At 44.7% G+C, this 27500-nt stretch overlaps 2 protein-coding genes across 2 annotated transcripts in view; one reads left to right on the plus strand and one right to left on the minus strand.

The window, feature by feature from the left end:
• The window catches only part of LOC308095667 (protein CBFA2T1-like), a gene marked incomplete at its 3' end in the record, with an annotated part of 19373 nt that extends 5428 nt beyond the window's left edge, over positions 1-13945 (minus strand). The window contains exons 1-5 of the mRNA XM_080442711.1: positions 13797-13945; positions 10572-10813; positions 4333-4422; positions 3634-3641; positions 1860-1862 (exon numbers count right to left, since the gene is read on the minus strand). Coding sequence (XP_080298837.1) covers positions 1860-1862; positions 3634-3641; positions 4333-4422; positions 10572-10813; positions 13797-13911 — 458 coding nt within the window. The 5' untranslated portion in view covers positions 13912-13945. The remainder of the gene's footprint in view (positions 1-1859; positions 1863-3633; positions 3642-4332; positions 4423-10571; positions 10814-13796) is intronic.
• Positions 13946-23636: 9691 nt separating this feature from the next.
• The window catches only part of LOC308095668 (protein CBFA2T1-like), a gene marked incomplete at its 5' end in the record, with an annotated part of 41344 nt that continues 37480 nt past the window's right edge, over positions 23637-27500 (plus strand). The window contains one exon of the mRNA XM_080442712.1: positions 23637-23740. Coding sequence (XP_080298838.1) covers positions 23637-23740 — 104 coding nt within the window. The remainder of the gene's footprint in view (positions 23741-27500) is intronic.

Raw genomic sequence — 27500 nt, forward strand, 5'->3', positions numbered from 1 at the left:
CTACGTGGATTTGTGGAATTGTACTTTTACTTTTGGTACTTTAATTTTGAACATTTTACAATATACTTGTATCAGAGGATGTTTATATTTGGTATTGCTAGGTTTTACCTAAATAGAATAATCTGAGTACTTCTACCACCACCACTACAAAACGTTCTTATTTGTCATACTACCCCCGCCCCCACCGTGCTGTAATGGGGCGCATAAAAAAAAAAAAAAGGCAAACGGTGGCCTTCCCCCATACCTGCCCGAGTTAATGGTCCGTTAATAGTTTATGATCGTAATTACCCCGTGAAAAAAGAGGTAAAATTGATTGCTTTGACCTCGCTGAACTCGTCTGCCATTAATTGGAGGTCATCCTAATTGTGCGAGACGTGGGACGCATTTAGATGGGGGAGGGGGGTTGAGGGAGACGCAAGAGGTGGGAAAAAAAGCACCCGATACATTTTTCACTTTACAAAGTACAGGGGCTTATTTGAGTCCGTTTGGTTGCTGCTCAGACTCCGCACAAAGGCTCAGAGTTCTGCGACCCTGCATTGCTTTTATTGATTGACTGAATACTGTATTAACAAGTCTGTTTACAGTACACATAGTACAGTAAGAAATTATGCTAAAAGGAAGACAGAAAGCCCAAGGGGACTTGTTTCCATTGTGATGGAATGGTACTCAGTTCATCAGTAAGACTTACAATGCAAAACAATACATATCGCTAAAAGCTCCTAGGTGTTCCTAGGGTGTTCTACTAAGCCTAATTGAATTTAGAGGTCAGCCACTCTTAGTTCCATTCTCATCGTGACCATCTGAGCAGCCATCAACTGGATGGAGCTGTAACAGAATTAACAAAGGTGCCCCCCCCCCTCTACTGTGTGGTTCTCAACTTTTAGAAATGTCATTGACCCACAGTTTGATATCATTAGGTTTATTGTGTTAATTAGACTATTGAGAGCGTACAAATGGAACCAAAATGGACTCTTACGAGCCCATTTGGTTCCATTTCTACGCTCTCAGAGTACAGACCCGTAAGTGTCCATTTTGATTCCCAACTATCAATCATTTAGCAGGAGTGAGTGTGGGCCCCCCTGGATCCTCCTCCAGGACCTCTCTGGGGGGACCCAGGACCGCACGTTGAGCACCAGCGTTCCACTCCAATATTCCGTTATACGAGGCATCAATCCATGTCACGGCCGTCTCTCTTCACTTAAGCAAACAGTGTGTTTATTCCACGGATCGGTCGTCGGTGCATTCTTCTCGTGCCGCCAAAAAAGAAAAAAAAAAACCTGTTCGACAGATAATGGAGCCGGTAGAGAAAGGCCCTAGCCTTTAATTTGAGAACTCGTGGAGACGTGTCATTACCCGTCTCGTGTGGCACGCGTCCCGACAATAGATTACGTCATGGCGGCCGGCCGCCGTGCGGTTTATGATTGCCTCTCCCTTCCAGTAAATAGCCACCGCTGAGGTTGTTCGTGGCGGTGGATATTAAGGATATTAAGGGGTGGGTGGGTGTGTGGGAGGGTGAGGGGCTCAGCGCGGTCTAGCATTAGCGTAATGAAAAACCTTGGACCCTGTTGACACGTGTCATCGCGGTGCAGCTGTGCTTGTGCGCACCTATAAACACGTGCGCGTGAGAGCGCGAGCGAGCGCGCACAAATGTACAGTCGTACCCCCCCCCCCCAACCACTCTCTCCTGCCATATGGTAGCTGGCATTAAAGGGCCCTTCGAGAGAAGACACTAAAATTAGACTAGGGAGAGAAAGAGAGAGAGGGAGAGAGAGAGGGAACGATGGAAAGAGAGAAAAAAGAAAGGAGGGGGGGGGCGACTTGCATCTTTGATTCTCCAGTCGTCCCAGTGATACACTAACCATCTGGTGAGGAGAGGAGACAAGAGGAGAGTGGGGAAGAGAGGGTGAGGGAAGGGAGGACAGGGGAGGAGAGGAGAGGAAGAAGCAAACAGAGCAACGTAGAGAGATATGAAGGCACATGAGAGAGGAAGCAAATGCGCAGCTAAAGCCTAATTTATGCCTAATTTACCGTTCCATCCTGCGTCAGTGTTGTGCGCCCGAAAATAGTCGACCTACAAGCTCACAATGCGTCGCCGTGAGCTTGAAAGTGGGCTATTTTTGGAGCGCGACACCGTCGTAAGACGCAGTATAAATCAGGCTTAGAATGCGGGAACGGGAAGGGACGAGGGCAATGGAAGACAACTGGGGGGATGGATGGGAGACGGACAGAGTCAGAGAGAACGCGCGGTCCCAGTTTGCGCCTCTGCGTTCCATTAACAGCCAGTAAAGCGATGCATAGCGGGCCAATTTGTGCAATCCACGCAGACGCGCGGGACCTCAGTGGGAGTGACACTGTAGCCTTGTGAATGTCAGTCCACACAAACACACACACACACACACACACACACACACACACACACACACACACACACACACACACACACACACACACACACACACGCATGCACGCACACCAGACCACGGTGGTGACAAGCTAAGTGACTGTCTTGTCCCCATAAAAACCTATGCCATAACGCTGTCCCTCACACACAGAGGAAGGCAGTTGGAAGTCTTGGGATGGAAGGGCGGATAGAAAAGGCAAGGACAAAGAGGCAACAAGCCACAGGAAGCTGACCAGATCACCTCTGAATTGAAGGCTAGAACTCTTCAGTACTGAATGCTAGATCACGTCAGTACTGAATGCTGATCACGTCAGTACTGAATGCTGATCACGTCAGTACTAGACTGAGAACGAGCCCAATCGATGGTCTTTAAGGGCGGATCCAAACTCAGCCGCACGGATTCGTGCGGGGCTTCCTATTGCTTCACCAATCTATGTCCCCGCCTCCCCTGCCCTCCGAGGCTTTCCGAGGTTTCCGAGGCTACGTCAGTACTGAATGCTAAATCATGTCAGTACTGAATGCTAGATCACGTCAGTACTGAATGCTAGATCACGTCAGTACTGAATGCTAGATCACTTCAGTAATGAATGCTATCACTTCAGTATTGAACCCAGATCACTTCAGTGGTGCAGGCTAGATCCCTGCAAATGTTCAAAACAAGCATTGACCGGGCATCGTCAGAGCCCCACCCAAAACGCGAAAGCATGCAAATGGACCTTTCTCTGAGGTTCTTGTCTCCCAGACTGGGGAAAGGCAGTCCCCGGGCAGATGCCTGGACCGAACCAAGCCACACCGTGACAAATGGGCCACGGCGGGGGCACGGCCCGATGGGGGCAGAGAGAGGGCTCTCCTTCCACTCGTATTACTGTGCTAATGGCTGAGAAAGGGAAGTGCCCGCTGAAAATGTGGCTTGAGTTGGGGTAAGTCAAATCGAGCCCGAGAGAGGGAGAGGGAGAGGGAGAGGGAGAGGGAGGGAGAGAGAGAGAGAGCGAGAGAGAGAGAGAGAGAGAGAGAGAGAGAGAGAGAGAGAGAGAGAGAGAGAGAGAGAGAGAGAGAGAGAGAGAGAGAGAGAGAGGCTGGAAGCAAAGTACATGAAAGGGGACATTGTCCTCGGGCCAAAACCAGACTGGCCCTGCTTCGTTCGCCAGCGGTGGATACGCGAGTTCCACCAACAAATTTCCAGAGCAAGAGATGTATAAAAAATGGACGTGTAGTTAGCTGTTATGTGAGACCTTGAGGTCTTGAATGAGAGGAGAGGAGAGGAGAGGAGAGGAGAAGAGAGGAGAGGAGAGGAGAGGAGAGGAGAGGAGAGGAGAGGAGAGGAGAGGAGAGGAGAGGAGAGGGGAGGGGAGGGGAGGGGAGGGGAGTGATGAAGATGTTCGTTCATACCGAGATGGCTTCAACCCACTTGAAATAGCAGAACCAAGAGTGTGGGAGAGAGAGAGAGAGAGAGAGAGAGAGAGAGAGAGAGAGAGAGAGAGAGAGAGAGAGACATCCATCTCCTGAGACTGAGAGACACATTTTGATTAGCCCGGGCCGGGCGGAGACAACGGAACGGCGGGTCAAAGAGGCCTTATTTTTACAGCAATAAAAGATCTGAAAGAGCGAGCGAGGGGAAAGGTATTTTCACGATATATAAACGAGGGAAGATAGAGACGAGAACGCGAGCGAGAGAAAGAGAGAGAGACACACACACACTTGAGAAACAGAGGGTGGGGGGGCGGGGGGGTTGTAGAAAAACACAGGGCAGAAGTATTCACATCTGGGTCTGGGCTGTAGCTCAAATGCGTTCCAGATTTTGTCGGAGCGGGGTCGGTCGGGCTGGCAGGCAGGCGGGCGGGCGGGCAGGCAGGCAGGCAGGCAGGCAGGCAGGCCTGGCTGGCTGGCTTTCTGGGAGCTATACAGTACAACAACGTCGTATTTATACGTACCTTGAGGAAGGGAATGACGAAGGGTCGCAGGGGGAAGTTGGTGGCTTCTTGGAGCTTGGAGTGAAATTCTTCGATGGTTAGCGTGGAATTCTGTTGCGGAGAGAGAGAGAGAGAGAGAGAGAGAGAGAGAGAGGCGAGGGAAGGAGGGAGGGAGGGAGAGAGAGGGGAAAACACATCAGTCCATATGGAAAGCATTAGGCGATAATATTACTTATTGGAAGCAAAGTTATATCCTGGGTTTGGGGGCTGTGGTAATAGGAAACATATGGCGGAGGGAACACAAGAGAAATACCACCGTAGACAACAAAGACAGACATCTCATTCAATTACCCAGACAAATACACACATATGAACACACTGTAAAAGCTTGAGTTTATATGGAACCCTGAGGGTGGGCAAAAGGAACCAAATGGACCCTAGCGGGTCCATTTGGTTCCATTTACCCACCCTCAGGGTTAAATGAACACTGAGGATTTTACTGCAACTACACAGCAAAAAAGATTTTAAGAAATGGATCTGTAAGTGATCAAAATTAGATTTTTGCAATCTCATTGTTAAATTAACACTAGATTTATGAATGATTTATGTGGCATGGGAGTGGGACATGACTTAATGCTTGTGTTCTCGGGACGCTTGTGTGACGCGTGCGCGAATCGCCGATGCACAAGGTACACGTGAGAATGAAACGCTTACATGATGTGGACATCTTTTTTAGATTATGTTATACATACATTATTGCAGGTTACATACTTGTTAAATTCATCCAGAACCATTTTTATAAAAAGAAAATCCAATTTATATACAAACAAAAATGTATAATACAAAGAAGGAATGAAAAGAGAAAAAGGGGTGAAATAAAAAAAGTTTAAAGAAAAATAATTTAATAATTTATTTTCTTTTAAATTCATCTTCACGGAAGTGGACATCTTTAAGGTAAGAGGATTTGAAAAAGTTTTCACAGGGAGAACGTTCCTGAAAGAGGTTTGAACACGCGTCGCTCCTTCAACAAACATCACATGTCATTTTGCATACCGTACGCCGATGTGCAGCATTTAAATATTACCCCAGGGGCTTTGGCTCTCCGGCAGAATTGTTTGGATATAACAGTGTGTATATACACATGTATCTCATATGAACTTTATGTATGTAAATCCTTCAGCTTTGTAAATATATATGGTGGGGTATATTCCTGTCAAGAAACTGCTTGGGCTGATCCTAATTCCTCCACAGGGGGATTAGAGAGTAGAGGTATGTTTTTTTCTGCACGTAATTGTCTTTGACATATCCAACACCTGGCTATCGCATTTGGATGTTCACACACACGCACAAACACACACACACACACGCACGCACGCACGCACGCACACACACACACACACACACACACACACACACACACACACACACACACACACACACACACACACACACACACACACACACACACACACACACACACACACACACACACACACACACACACAGACTTGCTCACGCATGCACGCACACACACCAGTGGTGTAAAGTAACTAAGTACATTTACTCAAGTACAGTACTTAAGTACATTTTTGAGGTACTTTTACTTTACTGGAGTATGTCCAATTGTCTATACTTTTACTTCTACTCCACTACATCTCAGAGGCAAATATTGTACTTTTACTCCACTACAATTATTTGAAAACTTTAGTTACTAGTTAGTACTTTGCAGATATAAATTATTACATTATAAAACATACATTAAAGGTAGGGTAAGTGATATTTTTGGCTAAAACAAAAAGCATTTTGTTAAAAGGTTAAAGCACTATATTCTGATAGTAATCATTTAGAGTGTTTGTTCAGTAACAGGAGTCTCCCCGTCTCTCCAGCTCTTTAATAAACAGAAAATACATTTTCCGGTAGGTGTCAAAATCTCAGCCAATCAGGAGAAAGTACCAATTTTTAAGCTTCATTTTTATAGTGTTCCAGTTCCAATTTTGCCTGCTCATTTCTTAGTGTCATCACTTCCAATTTCACTTGTTTAATCTATATCCTGATTGAGTTCTCTATCTTGATTGGATAAAATTGGAAATGAAACGAAAATGCATTTTCTGTTTTATAAAGAGCTGGAGAGACAAGGAGACTCCTTTTACAGAACAAACACTCTAGCAATGAGTACTATCAGAATATATAGCTATCTAACACTTATTTTAACCAAAGAAAATCACTTACTCTACCTTTAAACACTTTAGACCTGTTTTACCCCTAGGCTATTTGAAAATAGCCGGCGTTGTGAGCTTGTGGATCTGCTATTTTCAAACATTTTAGTACTTTTACTTTTGGTACTTTAAGTACATTTTGATACCAATACTTTTGTACATTTACTCAAGTAAATTTTTATTCTGTACTTTTACTTGTAACAGAGTACCTCTACATTAGTAGAGGTACTATTAGTATTGATACTTTTACTTAAGTAAAACATTTGAGTACTTTTTCCACCACTGACACACACACACACACACACGCACACACACACTCACGCACAAGCACACGCACACGCACACGCACACGCGCGCACACACACACACACACACACACACACACACACACACACACACACACACACACACACACACACACACACACACACACACACACACACACACACACACACACACGTGGAGCCTCTGTCCACACAGACTTCACGTGCACACGCAGGCTATTCTTATCGGTGTAAAAACAGTACATGGAGCCTATCTCGCCAGCGCCACCACGATCCACGCCTGTCTGTCTGCAACATTCTCTCACTCTGTCAATTCCTGGTTCATATGCTCTGTCGTGCGACAGTGTTTTTGGCGCCGGAAATAGCAGATCTACAAGCTCACAACACTTCACGTCGTGACACGTCGTGAGCTTGTAGATCGGCTGTAACTGTCTAAACTGTCTGTCTGTCTGTCTGTCTGTCTGTCTGTCTGTCTGTCTGTCTTTCTGTCTGTCTGTGTGTTGTCAGACAGCAGATAACAGCCAGGCCTGCAGACTTCAATACATTACGATAGCAAAAGGGACAGGACATTTTCTGGTAGACACACGCAGGCAGGGGAGATATTGCGTGTGCGTGTGCACAAGCTTTGGGCAGGTCCGTTTTTTTTTAGAGCAAGCCTCATTGCCACCTCTCTCTCTCGCTCTCTCTCTCTCTCTCTCTCTCTCTCTCTCTCTCTCTCTCTCTCTCTCTCTCTCTCTCTCTCTCTCTCTCTCTCTGCTTCTTTGTATGACAATCTCCCATTAACAGGCTGACCACACAGCACTGACAATATTTTACATACTGTATTTCACGAAGCAGAGAAACAGAACGGGCGAGGGAGAGAAAGAGAGACAGACAGACAGACAGACAGACAGACAGACAGACAGACAGACAGACAGACAGACAGACAGACAGACAGACAGACAGACAGACAGACATATAGAGAGAAAGACACACACAGAGAGAGAGAGAGAGAGAGAGAGAGAGAGAGAGAGAGAGAGCGCACACGAGAAGGGAATGAAAACAGAATAAGCATAAGCACAAACAAACCAGGAAAAAAGACGACACGAAAAATAAAAGAGAGAAAATATTTCTCTCTACAGCTCCCCCCTCCCCCCTCCTCTCTCTCTCTGTTATTTCCCAGACCTGAATTTTGTTGCGTTCAGGCTTACATCTGTTCGCCCAGATTGCGTCGGGGCTGTTTCTTGACAGCTAGCGAATACTCCCGAGTCTGCAACTCTCCCTCTCTCGCCGGCGCACAACTAGCTAATTAACAGTGTCACTCTTTCCAACTGGATGGAGGGGAAGAGAGAGACACACAGCGTGCGAGAGAGAGAGAGAGAGAGAGAGAGAGAGAGAGAGAGAGAGAGAGAGAGAGAGAGAGAAAGAGAGAGAGAGAGAGAGAGAGAGAGAGAGAGAGAGAAGGAGAGGGGGACGCGAGCCAAGAGGACAAGCCGGGAGGAGTGTAGCGCGGGCGAGACGGAGAGAAAAATCAACACTGTGAAGCTAAAAGGAGGCTATGCTCTTTGTGGCTAATTAAAAAATAATAATAATCCTTCCCACCTTCAATCTGTATTTCGCATATTCCCTGGATCGTTGCGCTATAGCGATAAATCTAACATGTGTTGCACACCGTTCTCCCAGTGATGAAGCTCACCATGTGAGCTAAAGACGGATTTGTACACAGTTGTGCAGAAAATAGCAGATCCACAAGCTCACAATGCGGCGCGGTGAGCTTGTGGATCTGCTATTTTAGCGCGCGATTCTGCCCGCAGTGAAGAACAACAAGGCTTCAAGCGTCAAGACACAACACATCTGTGCTACAGCGAAGGCAAGAGAATCTGATTTTTTGATGTACGTGCGAGCTTTGATTCAAGGCTTGTCTCGTTTTGCGGGATCGACCATATCTTCAGCTGTAAATAAACAAGGCCCCGGGCTTTGATAATGGCTCCTTGTGTTGATGCCACGCAATGAGGTTGGTAACATCTCTTGAGGTGCAATCGTCGCGTTTCATTTTTGTTTGGTATTATTTGTTTGTTTTCGGCAAAGGTTTCTCCAACCGCAGCCGTTTGTTCAAATAGAAAAACCTGTGATTCAGTTATTCCCTGTCCTTTATTTACACGAACAACATGATATACTGACACATCAAACTATTGTGACGCATTAGCTAGGTTTCATGTCGTTCCCACAGTGCATGAATCTAGGGAAATTATGAAATATTGTACATTAGATGTCTAAAGGACTGGCGGAGGTGTTTCAAAATGTATTTTCGAAACATTTTGAAACACACCTCCGCCAGTCCTTGAGACCGAGAGAAGACAGACTATGCACCCACTGCACACAAAATGAAGTGGAAACCGAGCTACACTTCCTAACCGTCTGACCAAGACATCAGAGACACATACTTCCCACAGATTACAACCACACACGGAGATTTTGAAAACATGACCAATGACAAAAAACTCCCATATCTGCTGGGCGAAGTACAACAATGTGCAAACACAGCAGCAAGATTCGTGAGTTGCTGTGATAGGAGAAGGATATCAAACGGAACACAATCACTCTAAAGACTAATCATTGTGTATATTCCTGCACTATACCTGCACCCAGTGATCTTGGTACATAAAAATTGATCTATTGAAGATTCTGACTTTCAAATGTACATATTTTTTTTTTGGATTGTATTGCTGTATTGTTGTATTGTGCTTTCTGCTTTGGCAATGTAAACGTATGTTTTCTCATGCCAATAAAGCCCTTTGAATTGAATTGAATTGAATTGAGATATCTAATGTACAATATTTCAGCCATTGTAGAAGATATATGTTTGCTATATCTGTTTTGCTTTATAAAGCCATTTTGATCTGCTAAACTGAAGACATATATAGAGTCAATGAGTGTGTTTTTTCCCCCATAGACTGTACTGTTTATTATTACTATAATCTGTAGTATAGGGGTAGGGGTACGCACGGGTGCCAAGATTGTCACAGGGGTGGGGGATCACTGGCATAAGTGTGAGAGAGAGGGTCTTTCTTTTGAAATAAAATGATATTAAAAAGATTTAGTCAATCAAATCCCCTCACATCTGTATGCAAATTACATCCTGTGCATAATTATTCATTCAAACTCTTATCTCTGACTGGGTAGGGAGTCTGGGAAATATGAGGGGTTATTGCTGAGTCTTATGATCATTACATCCTGATGTGAAAGAAAATATTTCAAAAATAAAGGTTGTTATGTATATGGACAATATGCTGGAAATATTTTATTTTGATGCGGTGTCATAATTAAATGTATGATATGGCACATTAACTATCAAGAACATGAAAACATGTCAAAAAGGTTCCAAATTCAACATGTTGCACACATTTTTTCATGTTTTTTTTTAAATAGCACAACGCTTATAGATGTTATTTTCAAATAGCCTATGTACCGTATATAGGTGTTACAGTGATTAAACACACTTTGTGGCTATATTAACTCATTTAGGTAGTACCCCTAAGGTACCCCTGGGGAGTCCCTGGACCCCACAAAAAACAGTGCCGTGTCCAGGCACCTAGGCTAGTAGCCTGACAGCGTGTCGCGGGTTCGATTCCCGATCCCGACGTCCTTTGCTCTGAGTCACTCCCATCTCTCTCCCCATTTCCTGTCAGCCTACTATCCTATAATAAATAAAGGCATAAAAGCCCAAAAATAAATCTTTAAAAACAAAAAGTGTAATTAAAAAAACAGCACTGTGACTTACCACCAGCCCCAGCACCAGGGTGCGCACTCGCTCGCCTATCTCGGGCGAGATGTCGTTGCCGAACTGCTGCAGCGTGGTGAGGAAGCGCTTGAGCTTGCTGAGCTGCCGGGCGCCGCAGGCCGGCGGCAGCTGCTGATTGGCCAGCGAGGACGAGGAGGAGGAGCTAGGGCCGTTGCTGTAGCCGTTGGGTGGAGACGGGGCGCCGTTGAGCGCCGTGGGGGAGTGGCTGCTGCCGTTGGTTACTGGACGAGAGAGAGAGAGAGGTGAGTCTGTTTAAGGTATAGGAACCTGGGCTCAATTTGTAAGCACTATTTATCATTGCTGAAGGGCAGAAACCAAATTTTGACTTTTTGTGTTTTTTCGTAACTGAATGCCCTATACCGATCCACAAGCTCGAAACACAGCGCAGAACGACACGTTTTGAGCTTGTAGATTTGCTATTTTTGATACTTTGATACTTTGAATCCTGAAAAGTTTTGGACATGTGAGGTTTCCCCCCGATAGAGACGCCACCCGATTGTATGATGACAATTGGCAAAAATAGCTGACCTACAAGAGCTGATAGATCTTCTATTTTTTGCTATATATTTGAATTTTTCAAAACATATTCTGACAACTTGTTTTAAAAATATTAAACTGTGATCATTGTTATCAAACATAAATATCAAACATATCAGAAACATATCTAATGCATGTCTAATCTAATGCATGTCTAATCTAATCCAGTCTGACCAGAAGCAAGGATAAAAACATATCCCCAGCGGTCATAAAACTGAAAGTCCAGATCCCTGTAGCCCCCCCAACTCCAGCAAATCGAAAAACCCTGAAAGGAACGATGCTTTTTGTGTAAAACTCCCAGTGTACTTGCTGTCGGAATCAATGTTTAAAACACCGGAAATATGTACCTGATATCACGGACAGAATTTCAATTCAAACACTGACATTTCAAGCCCTATCGAACCTTCAAAACGCCTGACATCACCGCTGTGCAGCACATGCGTAAACATCGATGTTCTCCCCGTTATTATTGCCACTGGCAGCTGCGCGTACTTTTCCGCCATACATGCATACATGACTTGGCTTTAACCCATTAAGGCCTGGGGCTGATTTTTTTTTTATCTTCTAAATCTGAAAAAAACATATGTTGGTACAGTGGTGTGTTCAAAAACTTTTCATGTCAAGGACCCCCAAAATGTTATGTATTTGGCAGCAGACCCACATCTCCAGGGACCCCGAGAAGCAAAGATTTGAGTTAAAAAATGTCACTTTAAAAACATATATTCAAAGATTTGCGCACATTTTCACAATTTCTCTAAAATAGCAGATCTACAAGCTCGTAGCGTGGCACTCGGTGCCGCTATGAGCTTGTATATCTGCTATTTTTGAATAGCCAAAGAAATCTAAAGTGACACAGATGCATTCCCGGGCCTAATGGGTTAAAAAGCGAGAAGCCCGTCAGCGCACGCTATAACGTCGGTACAGATTCTTGGAAAGTTTGCTCCGCTCGTTCGGACTGATTTGCCTTCCGAAAAATGAGCGATTTGGTTTGCAACGCCGGACATTTGTTTCCAATCTGGTCTGTGAACCCCCTTTCATCCCCTGAATAAAAAAGAAGAAAAAACTATTTTCGGGGGGACCCTCTGGCCCATTCCCCCCCCTTCCATCTCGCTGTGCCCGCTGTGCCTGTGTATATTGGGGGGGGGGGGGGGGGGGATTCGAACGATGTGCACGGCGGCATGAAGCCTTTTTCTTTCTTGCTTTTTTTTTTATTCCTCTCTTCTCTCTCTCTCACTAACAAGATTAGGTTCTGATTCACGAACCGCTCACTCCCTCTCTGGCCCGCGTCCAAAACCACCGGCGTAACGAGAGACAGAGACAGAGAGAGAGAGAGAGAGAGAGAGAGAGAGAGAGAGAGAGAGAGAGAGAGAGAGAGAGAGAGAGAGAGGGAGGAAAGATACATCTACTTGAGCTACATCTGCTGACAATTACATCGCAAAGGAGGGGGGGGGCAGTTGAAATCAAAGCGCAGCGCTTTGTTAAAACCTTCGGCGTGCGTAATGAGAGAGCAAGAGAGAGAGGGAGAGAGAGAGCGAGAGGGCCCTTCCTCTGTCGTCGCACGGGAGCTGCCGACGTTAATTGGCGGAGTCATCGTCCTTGTTTCTAAACAGGGGGGGGTGTGGGGGGGGTAGAACGAGAGAGCAAGAAAGAGAGAGAGAGAGAAGGCAGGGAGACGGAAGGTAAATGAGAGGGTTGAGACCGAGGTAGAGGATGGGGGGAAAAAGCGAAGACAGTTTGATCTCGGCTTCATTCACCAGAGTCTGTGTCAAACCGTCAGAACGAATTGAACCGCGTGAAGCTTACATCCTTTCATTCTCGTGCCGTTCACATGGGAGAAGGTTTACCACTTTAAAACCCCATACATTGTTGAGTCCCTCAGGGCTCTATACTAGTGCTATTTTCTGCATGGAGTTTTGCGTATGGAGTGTGGAGTTTAAGTGGTTAAGTATGAAATGAGTGAATGCTATCTACACTGTAAAATCCTCAGTGTTCATTTAACTCTGAGAGTGTACAAATGGAGCCAAAAATGTATTTGACTTTGAAGGAATTGAATGAACATGCTTTATGAGGTCACAGTGACCTTTGACCTTTGACCATGTACTTCTAATCAGTTCATCCTCGAGTCCAAGAGTACATTTCCGCCAAATGTCATGGAATTCCCCCAAAGCGTTCCCGTCACATTCACAGGCTGAGATGCACACACGCATGTATACATAGGTACATAGTATGTACGTATGTACATACGTAGGTACGTACGTATAGATATGACATCTGACCTCTTCACACTTCCCTGATCTATCCCTGTAAAGTCATTTTCCCCCCATTGTCATGCCTGATTTGCCTATTTGTCTCCTCTGAATTGCCACCATTGAATTGCCAGCCAGGTGTGAAAGGAAACCATTTCACACCTGGCAAAGGTCCCACTTTCTCCAATGACAAGGCTTGGACATCCCACTGACTTTCCACTTAAGTGCAAGTGGCAGGCCCTTTGAAATTCTCAGATGTCACATATGGACATACAGACGGACGGACGGACATCTCGAAAACATAATTCCTACAGCCCCGGTTGGCCGCCAACGGAGGACAAACAAAAAAATGTGGGTTCTTAGGTGGCTGTTGGCATGGAGGGTGCATCAGGCGTGGGTGGGTGGGTGGGGTCCTACTCACGTGTGGTGGGGGTGTAGGAGGTGTTGCGTGGCGCTCCCTGCGTGCTGGGTGGGGGCGGCATGGTGGGAGGAGTCAACCTGGACTGTGCCTTGACGTCCGCAGGTGAGTCGGGCATGGTGGAACGCTTCCCAGTGCGATCTGCCAGAAAAAATGAAGAAAAAAGAAAACCCATTAAAATTCATCTCCAAAAACAATGGGTGCAAAATATTTTTTACCAGAATTGAACAGAGCCTTAATTAGTGTCATTAGTAACACCTTTGAAGGAACTGAGGAAGCATCCCAATTTCTTTCCAATATGGCCGCTGTGCATAGAGCCTATTGCATCACTTTCGTATAGTTTATTTGCGTCGCTCCTGGTGTATAAATGACCAGATGCAAAAGGGTCCATTTGGACCCCTGGTGGTCCCCGGACCCTGGCGTTGCGAGCCAGTGGCGAGCACCACGTCGACAGTGACAGTCGACGACAACGAACAGTAAAAGTCAATTTATGAGTTGATTAGCTATAAGCCAGCTCCTGGGGAACTGAAGGAGACAGACATTACAGTGGAAAAGATGCAGCTTGCCACATCATATGTCTGTGTGTCACTGACACATATGTTCAGACTGTCAAATGAGAGATGAGACCGAGAGACTGAGAGAGAGAGAGAGAGAGAGAGAGAGAGAGAGAGAGAGAGAAAGAGAGAGAGAGAGAGAGAGAGAGAGAGAGAGAGAGAGAGCGCGAGAGTAAATCTTCAGTGACTGTGAGTGCTCATTTCACCACCATCTGTGCCACGCACACGAGCGCAAACACACACACACACACACACACACACACACACACACACACACACACACACACACACACACACACACACACACACACACACACACACACACACACACACACACACACACACACACACTGTACATAGTCACACGTGCACACATGCGCAAACGGCCAACACAAACATAAACACATACATCGTCCCTTGACGCCTCTGTCCCTTGGTTCCACGTTCACATCTGTTTAGGAAGCGACCAGACAAAAAAACGAATGGCGAGGGAACTCGTTTGAGCCACAAGATTACAACCCCGTCCCCCTACATACATACACACACATGCACACACGTACACTGAGCACATCAACATTTTAGGATGTCATTTTTATAAATGCATCGTTTTTGTTTGGCCATTTTAACCCTAACTGTAAAGCCTGAGTCATTGCACTTACTTACACTGCGGTGTAAGAAACATAGCTGATCTAGAAGCTGTGAGCTTGTACACTCACACAATCAGTATACTAAATGGATGGGTCTTTCTACTCTGCAACAACAATATGCCTTTGATATGTGTGTGTGTGTGTGTGGGCTGCCGTGCGTGAAGTAATTCTACCTTATGAATTGCGACATAAAAACACGTATAAAACCTGTTCAACCTCAAGGTCGTTGTACGTGCATTCGCGTGACGATTCAGCTCTGAAACAACCTTGCAACAGCCGCACGCCTCATGACGAAACCCGGGCTGCTTTTGATATCCAGCAGAACATCAAATATTGGGAGGGGGGGGGGGGGGGGGGGCTAATGTGGGAAGCTGTCCCGTTCGGCTCAAATAGTGAAACATTCTCCCCGGGACCCGTGGGCCTCTCTCTCTCTCTCTCTCTCTCGCTCTCTCTCTCTCTCTCTCTCTCTCCGAGACGTCACACGTTGTAGACCGCCATGACCTCAATGCAGACGAGTGATGTAATGTGCGTGTAAGCTCGGAACATTTGGGCGACTGAGGGGGGGAGGGGGGGGGCTTTGAGGTTGGGGTGGGCAGGGAGTGGGGGGGGGATAACAGGAGAGAGTGCAACAGAAAAGAAAGCAACGATAGAGAGAAGCTTCTGCAAACACTGAGAGTTACGCAATACGGAGAGATGCAACAGGGTGATGATGTAAGCCTGCAGACATCGTCTTGTTGTGAGTGAGTGGCGGGTCTTTGTTTTTCTAAGGATCGCTCTGTGAGTTTCGGAGGGGGAGACTTTAAACCCAGTGCTTCTCAAAGTGTGGTCCGGGTTCCCCACGGGGGTATCTTGAGGGCGTTTCAGGCGGTCCCCCGCAAAAACGAGGAACAGTTTTAAACACTTATTTTAAGGTAATAAAAGTTTTCGGCTATGCTACAAGCTCACAGCTTGTAGATCAGATATTTTGGACACTTTTGCTATGACGCTGTCATACCGCATATCCATACATAATGGAATGCTTGGCTGATAATTTACCAACATTGCAGCATGCTTAGGGACACAGCGCTCCCCCAAACTTTTGGAGAGAATACACAAAGTTCACATAAACATGTCCACATTGCAATCACGTTCACAGATAGTAGAACCAAAATATGCCGCTTTGGAGATAGCGATATCGTTTTTGTGGAACAATTACAGACGTAATTACAGCCATCACAAGTAAACAGTACATCTGAGAAGCAATCAAAATGTATATTTCAAATCTGAAAGATGTTAGCAATTAAATATCTGAGGAGGTGGGGGGGCACTTCTGGTGATTAGGGCGGCGGGTTCGAGTCCCGCTGGGGGGGCCAACCGTACCCTATTCAGGCGCTGACCCTGCATAGCTTCAGATCAAACCGCAGGTGAGTGGCTGTTCTGTTATGCTAATCAATGTGATCTTCAATGCATCCGGCGCTGTCTGCCTGCCTGGAAATGCACCGGGGACAAAGTGTCGAGTAAACTCGCCACAAGCAGGCTCTTCACTTCCTTAGTGAAGTTAATTGGGTAGCACTTGCTATGCATCCCATGTGTATAACGCATTATAACCATACTTATAAGGTATTGTAATGCTGATCATAATCCTTTACAATCATATTTATAATAGCTTATAAATAATCATAATGATTTATAACCATAACCATAACACATTATAAAGCTTATTATAATGACTTATAAGTTCAAGTATAACTGACACGTGATGATTACAGTTATAAATATTCATAACAACGTATAATGCCATCATAACACATTATACAGCATGTTATAATGACTTATAATGTCAAGTATCATAATACTTCATGATTGCTCCCCACTTTGTAAGACTTGCTATGCAACCCAAAATTTATTCTCATAGTTATAATCCATTATAATCAATTGATAATGCTTTATTATCACTGCTATAATGCACTATAGTGACAGTTATAATGCATTATAAGTGATAATAAGGCATTATAACAGTGATTAAAATGTGTTATGACAGTGAGTATAAGGCATTTTAGACATTATGATACAGCCTCATCAAATTATCATAAAGTAACAAATGACCACCTATAATAACTTATAATCGTAGTATATAATAATTATGACATAATAACAGTGATAATAAAGCATTATCAATTGATTATGATGGATTATAACTATGAGAATTAGTTTGGGATGCATAGCAAGTTTGGCAGCAATTATGAAGTATTATAACACTTGATACTTATAAGGCATTATAAAATGCCTTATGTGTTATGGTTATAAAGCATTATGAGTATTTATGTGCTCTTATAAATCTGATTATACAGGGTTATGAGCAGATTATAATGCCTTATAAGTATGTTCATGATGCGTTATACACATAGGATGCAAAGCAAGTGCTACCGTTAAAGGGTTAGTTCAGATTTTTTGAGTATTTTCTGTAGGAAATACTTACCATTAATGTAGTGGTTGCAAAGGTATTAATTGATTGCCCGAGTCCTGTGGTCAGAGTTATGGTCCGTTTCTGATAAATATGAAGTAGGGGGCCGCTCATTAAAAATAGATTAATTTAAAAAACTAGCGTCATTTGTATTGTTGACCTATTTCTACCATATAGAGCAGGTTTCGTTCAATTTCGACCCCTCTGTCACATGGTACTATTTTTTGTGTCATATATTTTGTGCGTGAGTAGGCTGCCGCGGCGCAGTGATTCTGGACACAAACATTGGTACCATGTGACAGAGGGGTCGAAATTGAACGAAACCTGCTCTATATGGTAGAAATAGGTCAACAATACAAATGACGCTAGTTTTTTTTATTTCTTTATTTTTAATGAGCGGCCCCCACCAAATCTACTAATCTACCGGAACGACATATTTATCAGAAACGGACCATAACTCTGACCACGGGACTCGGGCAATCAATTAATACCTTTGCAACCACTACATTAATGGTAACTATTTCCTACAGAAAATACTCAAAAAATCTGAACTAACCCTTTAAGGGGCGATAGTCTTCCAACAAACCTCCCCCTCCCTGCCACCCCCCACCAGCCGTGTAAAGTAACGTTGTAAGTGCATTTAATCGAGGAGGCCTACTTTACTTTAGCACAATTCTGGAAGTACTGGTACTTTACTTAATGTAAAGTTTTAGCAAATTTATTTTTCGACTCCACTCCAAAGGTTGTAATTTTTTACTCAACGCATTCATGGGATACCTTTAGTTAATTGAGAGTGTTCTTTAAACCTTCTGTGCTTTAATTATATTTTCATACTTTAGTACTTTTACTTCGTATTATTTATTTATCTACACAGTTTTTTACTTGTTCCACTACTGCGCCCCACCCCCTCACCTCGGCTGCTCTCTGTTCCAGTAAAACTCTGAAAATAGCCAATATACAAGCTCTCAACTGAGCTTGTGAGCTTGTACATCGACTATTTTCGCCACACGGTCGTACGACAAAGTATAAATCAGGCTTAATGGTGCTCTCCAACCCATTAAAACGCTAGACAGCGATGCTTTGAAGAAGTCGTGAAAGAAAACAGCGAGTGAAAGTCAAAGCACTCATCGGCCTCTCCCTCCCCCATCATCCATTACACATCTCCCGTACATCAGTATGAATTCGAGGGACATCGCCGTCTGTCCGGCCAGGCAGGCATTTAGCTCCGGCCGGTTATAACACGCATCTAATAAATGGCAGACGGATGCATTAACGGCCCGTCCCATTAAGTTTACAGACATATGAGGCGACGGGCGTACACTTTGTTTTCAAGGTTGTTTAAGGATGCTTGTCGAGGAGGCTTCAAGAGGCTGTTTTGAATGACTAATCTCAGGGTGGAGGAGCAGGAGGGCAACGCTTGATGTCGCTTAGCGCCCTGACAAGGAGGCTTGATTGTGGATTCTGTCTCAGTAGCCCCCCAACACGCACGCACGCACGCACGCACGCACGCACGCACGCACGCACGCACGCACGCACGCACGCACGCACGCACGCACGCACGCACGCACGCACGCACGCACGCACGCACGCACGCACGCACGCACGCACGCACGCACGCACGCAACGCACGCACACACACACACACACACACACACACACACACACACACACACACACACACCTTTTCTTATGTGCAAATGGACGGTGTACGGTCAAGCTGTTTTCAATCATGGCTCTCACTTGCGTTATTGTTACCCCTCCACTGGAGTGTCCAAATGACCCTGCGAGGGGCGTCATTGGTATCGACTGAAGTGGCGAGACGATCGCTCTGCGTGGGTGCATCGAAAGTCGTCCATTTAGCTTTCGATTCTGATCGATTTTACGCTCCGCATTCACCTCACAGCGTTCTCTGTCAGATTCCAAAGAAGCAAAATAGTGTCTGTTTTTCACTTACTTACTCCTGGTGTTTGTTTGCATCTGTGTGCATGGGTTTTTTGTGTATGTGTGTGTGTGAATATGAGAGAGAGAGAGAAGAGAGAGAGAGAGAGGAGAGAGAGAGAGAGAGAGAGAGAGAGAGAGAGAGAAGAGAGAGAGAGAGAGAGAGAGAGAGAGAGAGAGAGAGAGAAAGAGGGAGAGAGAGATAGACTTCCAATCTGAGCGCATGTCTGTGCGTTGGCTGCGGTGCATGCATTGCACCCCGGCCCGCGTTGCTTTATCCTTCATCTTAAGCACCTCGGGGGGAGGCCCCGGATGAGTTTCACATGCTTTCAGGGGTTATGTTTCTCTCATCTCCGCCCGGTAACCCGCCGTCCAATCATAACACTGACCCAGGTGTTAATCCCCAATTACAAGCCGGTAACCAGACTCAGACTTTCACAGCGCCGTCAGCCTGCGGCGCCCAGCGGGATTCTCAGAAGGATCTTCTATCCAGATTACTGTGTTGTTGTTGTTGTTTCTTCCTTTCTTTACCAATTCTTCTTATTCTACCAAGTCTTTTGCATGGCATGGCAATTCAATGGATTTTATTTTATTTTCCTTTCCAGAGAGCGTTCGGGTGAATAAATATTGAATTTGAGCAGAGGGTTGTTTAGCCTTGGATTGCTAACTTGGATAGCATCCCTAGTTTTCACACATTAGATGTGTCAACTCACTCGGCTGTGAAAGCCTTGGTTAAATAAACGAAAACCAAACCAAAAATATCTTTTCATGCGCTATTTGCGGTGTTCGGTATGTCTTTTCAAAAAAGCTCTTACGGTACCTCAAAAAATGCAGTGCTTTTCACTATCAAACCTCACCATTTCCTGCAGTTTCAGGCCATGTCAGTTGCGCTTAACCACTTAAGCCCTATTCAAAAATAGGGACTCTACTAAATTGCAAGTAAAGTCCCTATTCAGGGGCAAACTTTCCGCAAAAATAGCAGATCTACAAGCTCAAAATGTGTCACAACTAGATGCTTTTTTGAGCTTATAGATTGACTATTTCTTTTCAGTGTCGAGCCTAACATAGAGTCCTGCTGGACAAGGGTCAACAAAGTATATATAGATTTTAGTGGTTAAATAAATAGCCGATCTACAAGCACACAGCATGTTGCATTGCAGACAGTTGTGAGCTTGTACATCTGCTATTTTGTAATGCCTAAAAGGCTGAAAGTTCTTATTGGACGAGGGTCTTATCTAACCAATAGATCACGCCAGCGGGGACAATTGGAACCCGGAACAATTAGAAGAAGCAATATACAGAATTATGGAAAATGTGAGCCGGCGATTTCGCTGAAAAAACCCGACGTATAAGTGCAACCATGTGCGATACGGTGACTCCTCTGTTTGACTTGGGCTCGTTAAAAAACCTGCGCATGTACGTTTCTTTGTGTGTGTGACTGGAAAATGATGAATTACCCCCGAGTCATGTCACTCGGCCCGTCTTTTCTTAATGACCCCGAGTATTTTCATAGGTAGGGTTTGAGCCAGGCGTACAGGATATGCTGGCTGCAGCGGCAGGCGTAAGACTATATGTTTCCACCCAGTTATTCTGTTATATCCAGAGTTTATAAAATAAATAGGCCGGAGCAGACGTTTAACTGAAAATAGCATAGTAAACCTCCCTGACTCTAGCCAGGTTTAAGAGGAGGGAAAGTGGAATGGAAAATAAGTGGATGTGCGTGCGTGCAAGCGTGTGTGCGTGTGTGTGTGTGTGTGAGTGTGTGTATCTTGTCTCTGAGCCTTATCAGTGGTAGAGCCCTGAGAACAGCCCTCTTGAAGTTTCTGAGCAAAAATGTAGTATTCGGTTCAAGGCGGTACTTCAATTCAGAAATGAGGAAAAGCGGGGCACTGAAGCAAAAGAAGTTTGAGAATCACTGCTTGGGCAACTCCAACATCCTTAGTTTGTTTATAAGGTCCTCCTGCTGCAGAGTCTAAAGGAAGCCCATTGTCATTTACAAAGTACCATAGTCTTATAGATAGGGCACGACTCACGCGACGACTCTCTCCGTTGCGTCATCAAAATAAATGAAAGTATCTTTGAATAGTCTTGCAGAGTGTTTGACAGTTTGATTGCCTTCTAAGCCTATGGCTCACTCTCTGCTCCTCCCTGCTAAAGCCCAGCAGCTACCGTGGCTAAAACACTTAGTCACAGCTCACCTCAGCAATGAACAAGTGAAATTATTTTTCGTACAAGCTATCATCCACCCCCTCCTTCTTCAAAAAAACTATGGGAGCTTGTATGGTTTTTCTTATTTTGTTTTAACACTTGTAAACATGTTATGTGACAAATTGGAAGTTGAATTGGAGTTGAGTTCAACAATGGTACAGTGAGGGTACTGACAATGACTCTCATTCTACGTATATACCTGTATGCTCGACTCCTTTGCACATTCGATTGTGACACTGCTGCTATTGTTTAGATAATTATGTACTGTATATGCAAGTCTTTTTTTGCAGGGAACTGCTGCTAACTGATAAGCTATTGTACCTGACAAGAACCTATATTGTTCTCACTGAATTGTATTGTATTACTATATTTATTCTCTTGGCTTTAATATATTATTACGTTTAAAATGTTAGCAAAATTATTAAGGATCTATAAGTCCCCAAAAAAACTTTTGTATAAGTTAGTGACACATAAAATCTTGAACAAGCTATTTATTGAGGATTATGGGCCTGGCAAACAGGCTTAACCACTGTATGAAACACTATATGGTTGACGGGGCTCTATACTAGTAGCCTGGAATCCAGACTGATTGCTGCATTCTGTGTTTTTTTTTCTCTCACTTTACTCAGTCTGGTAAGCCTCCTATTTCCAAGGGGCGGGACGTGCACAAACGGGAGAAAACGGCCCGCAGCCTCTGATTGGTCTGTTGGGGGGGCGAGACCGGTGTTTTCCAATGTAAAACTTGAGTCACTTCCTGACTTGCCTATGTAATTGGTGACGTTTGTAAATACGAGTCAAATAGGACCCTGCCCAGACTGAATAGCGAAGTGAGAAAAAAACAATCCGCTGAACGTAGCAATCAGTCTGGATTCTGGATTCTGGATTCCAGGCTAAAATACTGTCTTTTCTGTTTTCTGTTATTGTGGGGAAAGCTTTCGAAAATAACCGACCAACAAGCTCACAACGCGTCACCACGGATGCTGGGGTTTAAGTGGTAAAGTCATCACTGTCACCCATTCTCTCTGCACACATTCTAATGTATGTGCTGGGGTGTAAAGTTCACATTTAGATGCGGCTACGAGCGAAGACTGGCACAATGCATAATGCATCGTTAAAAGTGCAAGAACGGCGTGCTAATGCACGGGGATGAGCACTCTGTCAGAAGATAATGCATGCACAGGTTAATTGAAACACAAGCTAACGTGCCTGGCACTTGCTAGGGTGTGCACACACACACACACATACACACAGACACAGATACACGCACATGTGCATGTGAGCGTGCACACCCACACACACACCCACACACACACACACACACACACACACACACACACACACACACACACACACACACACACATGTGTGTGTGTGTGTGTGTGTGTGTGTCTGTGTGTGTGTGTGTGTGTGTGTGTGTGTGTGTGTGTGTGTGTGTGTGTGTGTGTGTGTGTGCACACACACACACACACACACACACACACACACACACAGACACACACACGCACACGCACACGCACACGCACACGCACACGCACACGCACACGCACACGCACACGCACACAATGCTGTACTCATGGGGTGCCTCTGTCCATGAGAACAGTGTGAGATAAAAAGGGCCACCCTAGCTTCTGGAACATGTACCCTCACCACCATGATTACCACCCTGTATACGGTGTGTGTGTGTGTGTGTGTGTGTGTGTGTGTGTGTGTGTGTGTGTGTGTGTGTGTGTGTGTGTGTGTGTGTGTGTGTGTGTGTGTGTGTGTGTGTGTGTGTGTGTGTGTGTGTGTGTGTGTGCGTGCGTGTGCGTGTGTGCGTGTGTGTGTGTGCATTTATCTTTATGTATGTGCATGCGCGCCTTTGCCGGCACGCAATGCTCACTCCGTGATTACAGCTTGTCCTATGTATGTGTTCCCAATGTCACAGATAACACTTTGTTTCTCTTGCCTGCTCCCCACCCTCTCTCCCTCTGTCTCTCTCTCTCTGTCTTTTTCTCCACCCTGCCACCTTCCTCTCTCGCACCTCTTCCTTTTTTATTACAATCTCTCTTTCACAATGTGCCACACGGCGACCGTTGATAACCGCCTGTTGACTCTGCGATACGGCCTGGTCTGGTGGCTGCCATCGCCGCACAGTCACACAGTCACACAGGGGGAGCGGTTTGCCTATCTTATCCGGGCCAACGGGCATGGCCCGCATGTGCCAACAAAAAGCCCCCAGTGTTGCCAGATTCTTCAAGAGAAACAAGCGGCCAGGAATATACGAAAACAAGCCCAAAAGAAGCGACCAGTTTGACCACTTGAACCCTATACAGATAGACTATTTGAAAATAGCCAATCTACAAGCTCACACTGCGTTGTGTTGCAGCGCATTGTGAACTTGTAGATCAGCCATTTTAAAAAAAAATCTAAAAAGTTAAAAGGACATGAAAATGTTTAAAAAACACTCGTTTAAACAACATTAGGAAGCAAGCCCAGATAAGCAACTACAGTACACTTGTTTAGGAACAACCCCCCCCACCCCAAAAAAACCCCCTGCAACCACCAATATGTACAAGCGACTTTACAGACGTGCAAGCCAAAAGTCGCTTATAATAAGCACACAATGGCAACACTGCAAGCCCCCCCTCCACCCCCCCCCTGATAACGCCTGGGCTGATGTTTCATTGTGCGGCTTCAGAACAAAAGCACAAAAGCAACAGAGTCGCGTTGGCTGAAACAGGGGCAGGTGATCAAAGACAACGTTTTCTCTCAGACTCTCTCTCTCTTTTTCTGCAATTCCTGCAAAGGCATAACTTTGATGCTGTGATGCTGTCACCAAATGTGGGTCAATTATCTTTATTAAGGTATGAAACAACATGAAATGAGGATGACAATGAACCACTTACATCATACTTTTTGTGTTTTTTCGTAAGTTTACGCCCTACTTGATCATACTACAGCGTCACACAAAAGTATCAAAATTAGCAGATCTACAAGCTCGAAACGTGTCGCTTCACGCCACGTTTCAAGCTTGTGGATCTGCTACTTTTGCATTTGAATCCTGAAAAGTAACAGTTTTGGACATATGAGGTTTCCATCCGACAGAGACGATATACTTAGTTGACCGGGGTACCCCAGGGCTCTGTGTGAGGTCTGTTAGTCATTTCCCTTTACACCAAATCTCTTTGTCGAACATAGTCTACATGCTGTGTAGACTATGCTGCGGTGTATAAGCTATTTCTGCTCAATGTTCACAACAGAATAGAGATGCTATTGTTCAGGGGATTTACCTGTGTGTGTGTGTGTGTGTGTGTGTGTGTGTGTGTGTGTGTGTGTGTGTGCGTGTGCATGTGCGTGTGCGTGTGTGTGACATGCATGGGTGTGTGTGTGTGTTATTATTGCCGAGATGGAGTGAAGGATATGACATAACAACAGGGCTAGTCACACACCAGCAGAGACTTCGACACGCAGCCATTCTACCCGGCGACAATATTGGCTTTCAATCACGCCGAGTGGAATCTCCTAGCAATCGCAGTTCAGCAACATAAACAATTTAGCATCTACTCGTGTGCGCAGTTGCACAGAGATTATCTCCATGACGGGGTTAAGCAAAGCAACGTGTACCAACCACGTTTGCTTACTTGCAGTACTGATAAGTACACCAACGCACATGAAATTCAAATAAGGTCCCCCCAGCCGAAAAAGATTAAATCTCACTGTATATCATGTACAGTTTTTGTATATTATATTAACCACTTAAACAAACAGCATTCATATTCTGGGGGGAACATTAGCCAAAAAATAGCCGATCTACAAGCTCTCAACACGTTGCAACGTGACACGTTGTAATTATCTATTTTTGGCTGATCTATTTTTGGCAAAGAGATTTGGTGTAGACAGAAGAAAAACGGGCAAAGTACAGAGACAACTCAGGTCCAGTTAGCTAAGTCTAGAGGGTTTAAGTAGTTAACAACCTGTAATATACGTGTATATGAGCTGTTTGAACTTGTAAGATGTGTGTCATTGTCTGATTCTCCAAAATGTTGACAGGTACAAGGTTGGTGGCGTTACGTCTTGTGAAATGATTATGAACGTGACGAACCTTAGAGAAGTAATCATGAAGATATCTCGGAGTGACCCTGTTTCGTATCCTGTGAATTATTAATGAAACTCTCTCATCTACCCTGAGCCACTTGAGGCTACTCAAATGAGCAGGGAGTGTGTTCTGGGGTGGAGTTTTAGGATAACCCTAACTACTTTATGTTGTGAAGTTTGTAGCTTATTTTTCAAACCTGCAAATATACCTGTGTACCATGAAGAGCTTGCATAATCAAAATGACATTGGACCAGAGCCCCTGCCAATATTTCCAGAGCATTTCTATTTACGCATGCATGAAGATGTTCAAGGAATTTCACTCTTTGATTAACCTTATTTATGCTGCAGTGCCATGCTCTCTCCGGATAGGTTATGGTCCAATATATAGCCACGGTACTTGATTGTATCCTTAGCTGAAACTTCTAATGTCACCAGCTACAACCCTGAACCCAGGGGACTTCTTTAGTTTAGTTTTAGACACAGAGAATTGTTTTGGCAAGATGTAAAGACAGCCTATTGTCTACTAACCAGGAGCTGATCTTGAGTAGCTCTAAACTAAGCACTCTTTCTACCTCTAATTTGTCTTGATGGGAGACAAGAAGAGCCGCATCATCTGCAAAAAGATACAGATTGCAGTCACAGGCTGACTGCATGTCATAAATATATAGTAAAAAGAACAGTGGGCCTAGAATGCTCCCCTGTGGGACTCCAATTGCTAGAGGAAGTTGTGAAGATATAGTACCATCAACATCCACTACTTGTTCTCTACTCCCCAAGTAAGAACTCACCCACTGTAATGAAATATTCCCCTATCCACTATCTGATCTATCTGATCTGTCAAGTATAACAGACAGGTATCAGTGGAGTGGGATTTTCTGAAGCCTGATTGAAACTCAAATAGAAGGTTCTGAGATGTCAGATAGGTGTTTATTTGGTCATGAATGATCCTTTCTATGATCTTTGATATAGAGCTCAATATATAAACTGGTCGGTAGTTCCCAGGATCCAGTTTGCTACCCTTTTTTTAAAGTGGGGTTACTCTTGCCAATTTTAAATCCTGTGGAAAATATCCCTGTATGATTGACTGATTTATGATAAAAAGTAATGCATGGTGTAATGACTTCAGCTGCGTCCTGCAGGAGTCTGGCGGGGATATTGTCATGTCCCGTTGCTTTAGAGGATTAGAGGAGTTTAGGGCCTTGAGGTTTATTAAAACAGTTTCCTGAGTCACTATTTTAAATGAAAAGGCCTCAGCCTGAACTCTTTTACTATTGCAGAAAGACTACACATGATTTGCTCCATACAGTACAACCCTGAAGGGCTGGGCAACTTGCTTGTGAGTGTTTCAGCTACAGTGGAGATTGGAGAAGTAGTGGTTCAACTTACTAGCTACATTAAGATGATCAGTTATGAGTGAGCCTCCTATATGTAGGTTTAGGTTTCGCTATTCTGTTTTCAGCTTATTTCTATAATTAAGGAACAAAAGTGTGTCCCTTATCAGTTCAATAAGTGACACGTCTTTTAGTTTCCAAATAAGGGACGATTCCTTATTTCAAGGGACAGTTGGCAACCCTGCTTACAGACAAGCACACCCACGTGCACTCACGCACACAAACACATGCGCGAGCGCACGCTGGTACGGCAGCGCGATGTGAAAACCATACGGCATTGAAGCCACAGGAAGCCAGCAAAGTGAGCGCTAATGTCTGCATGATGCCAATGTATCTGCAAGATGGTGCCTTTGGGGGTGAGCGCATGCACGTGCACACACACTCTCTCACACACACACATACACACACACACACACACACACACACAAACACACACACACACACACACACA

This window comes from Gymnoscopelus braueri (genome assembly GCF_963280865.1).
Source record: "Gymnoscopelus braueri genome assembly, chromosome: 11".
Lineage (NCBI taxonomy): Eukaryota > Metazoa > Chordata > Actinopteri > Myctophiformes > Myctophidae > Gymnoscopelus > Gymnoscopelus braueri.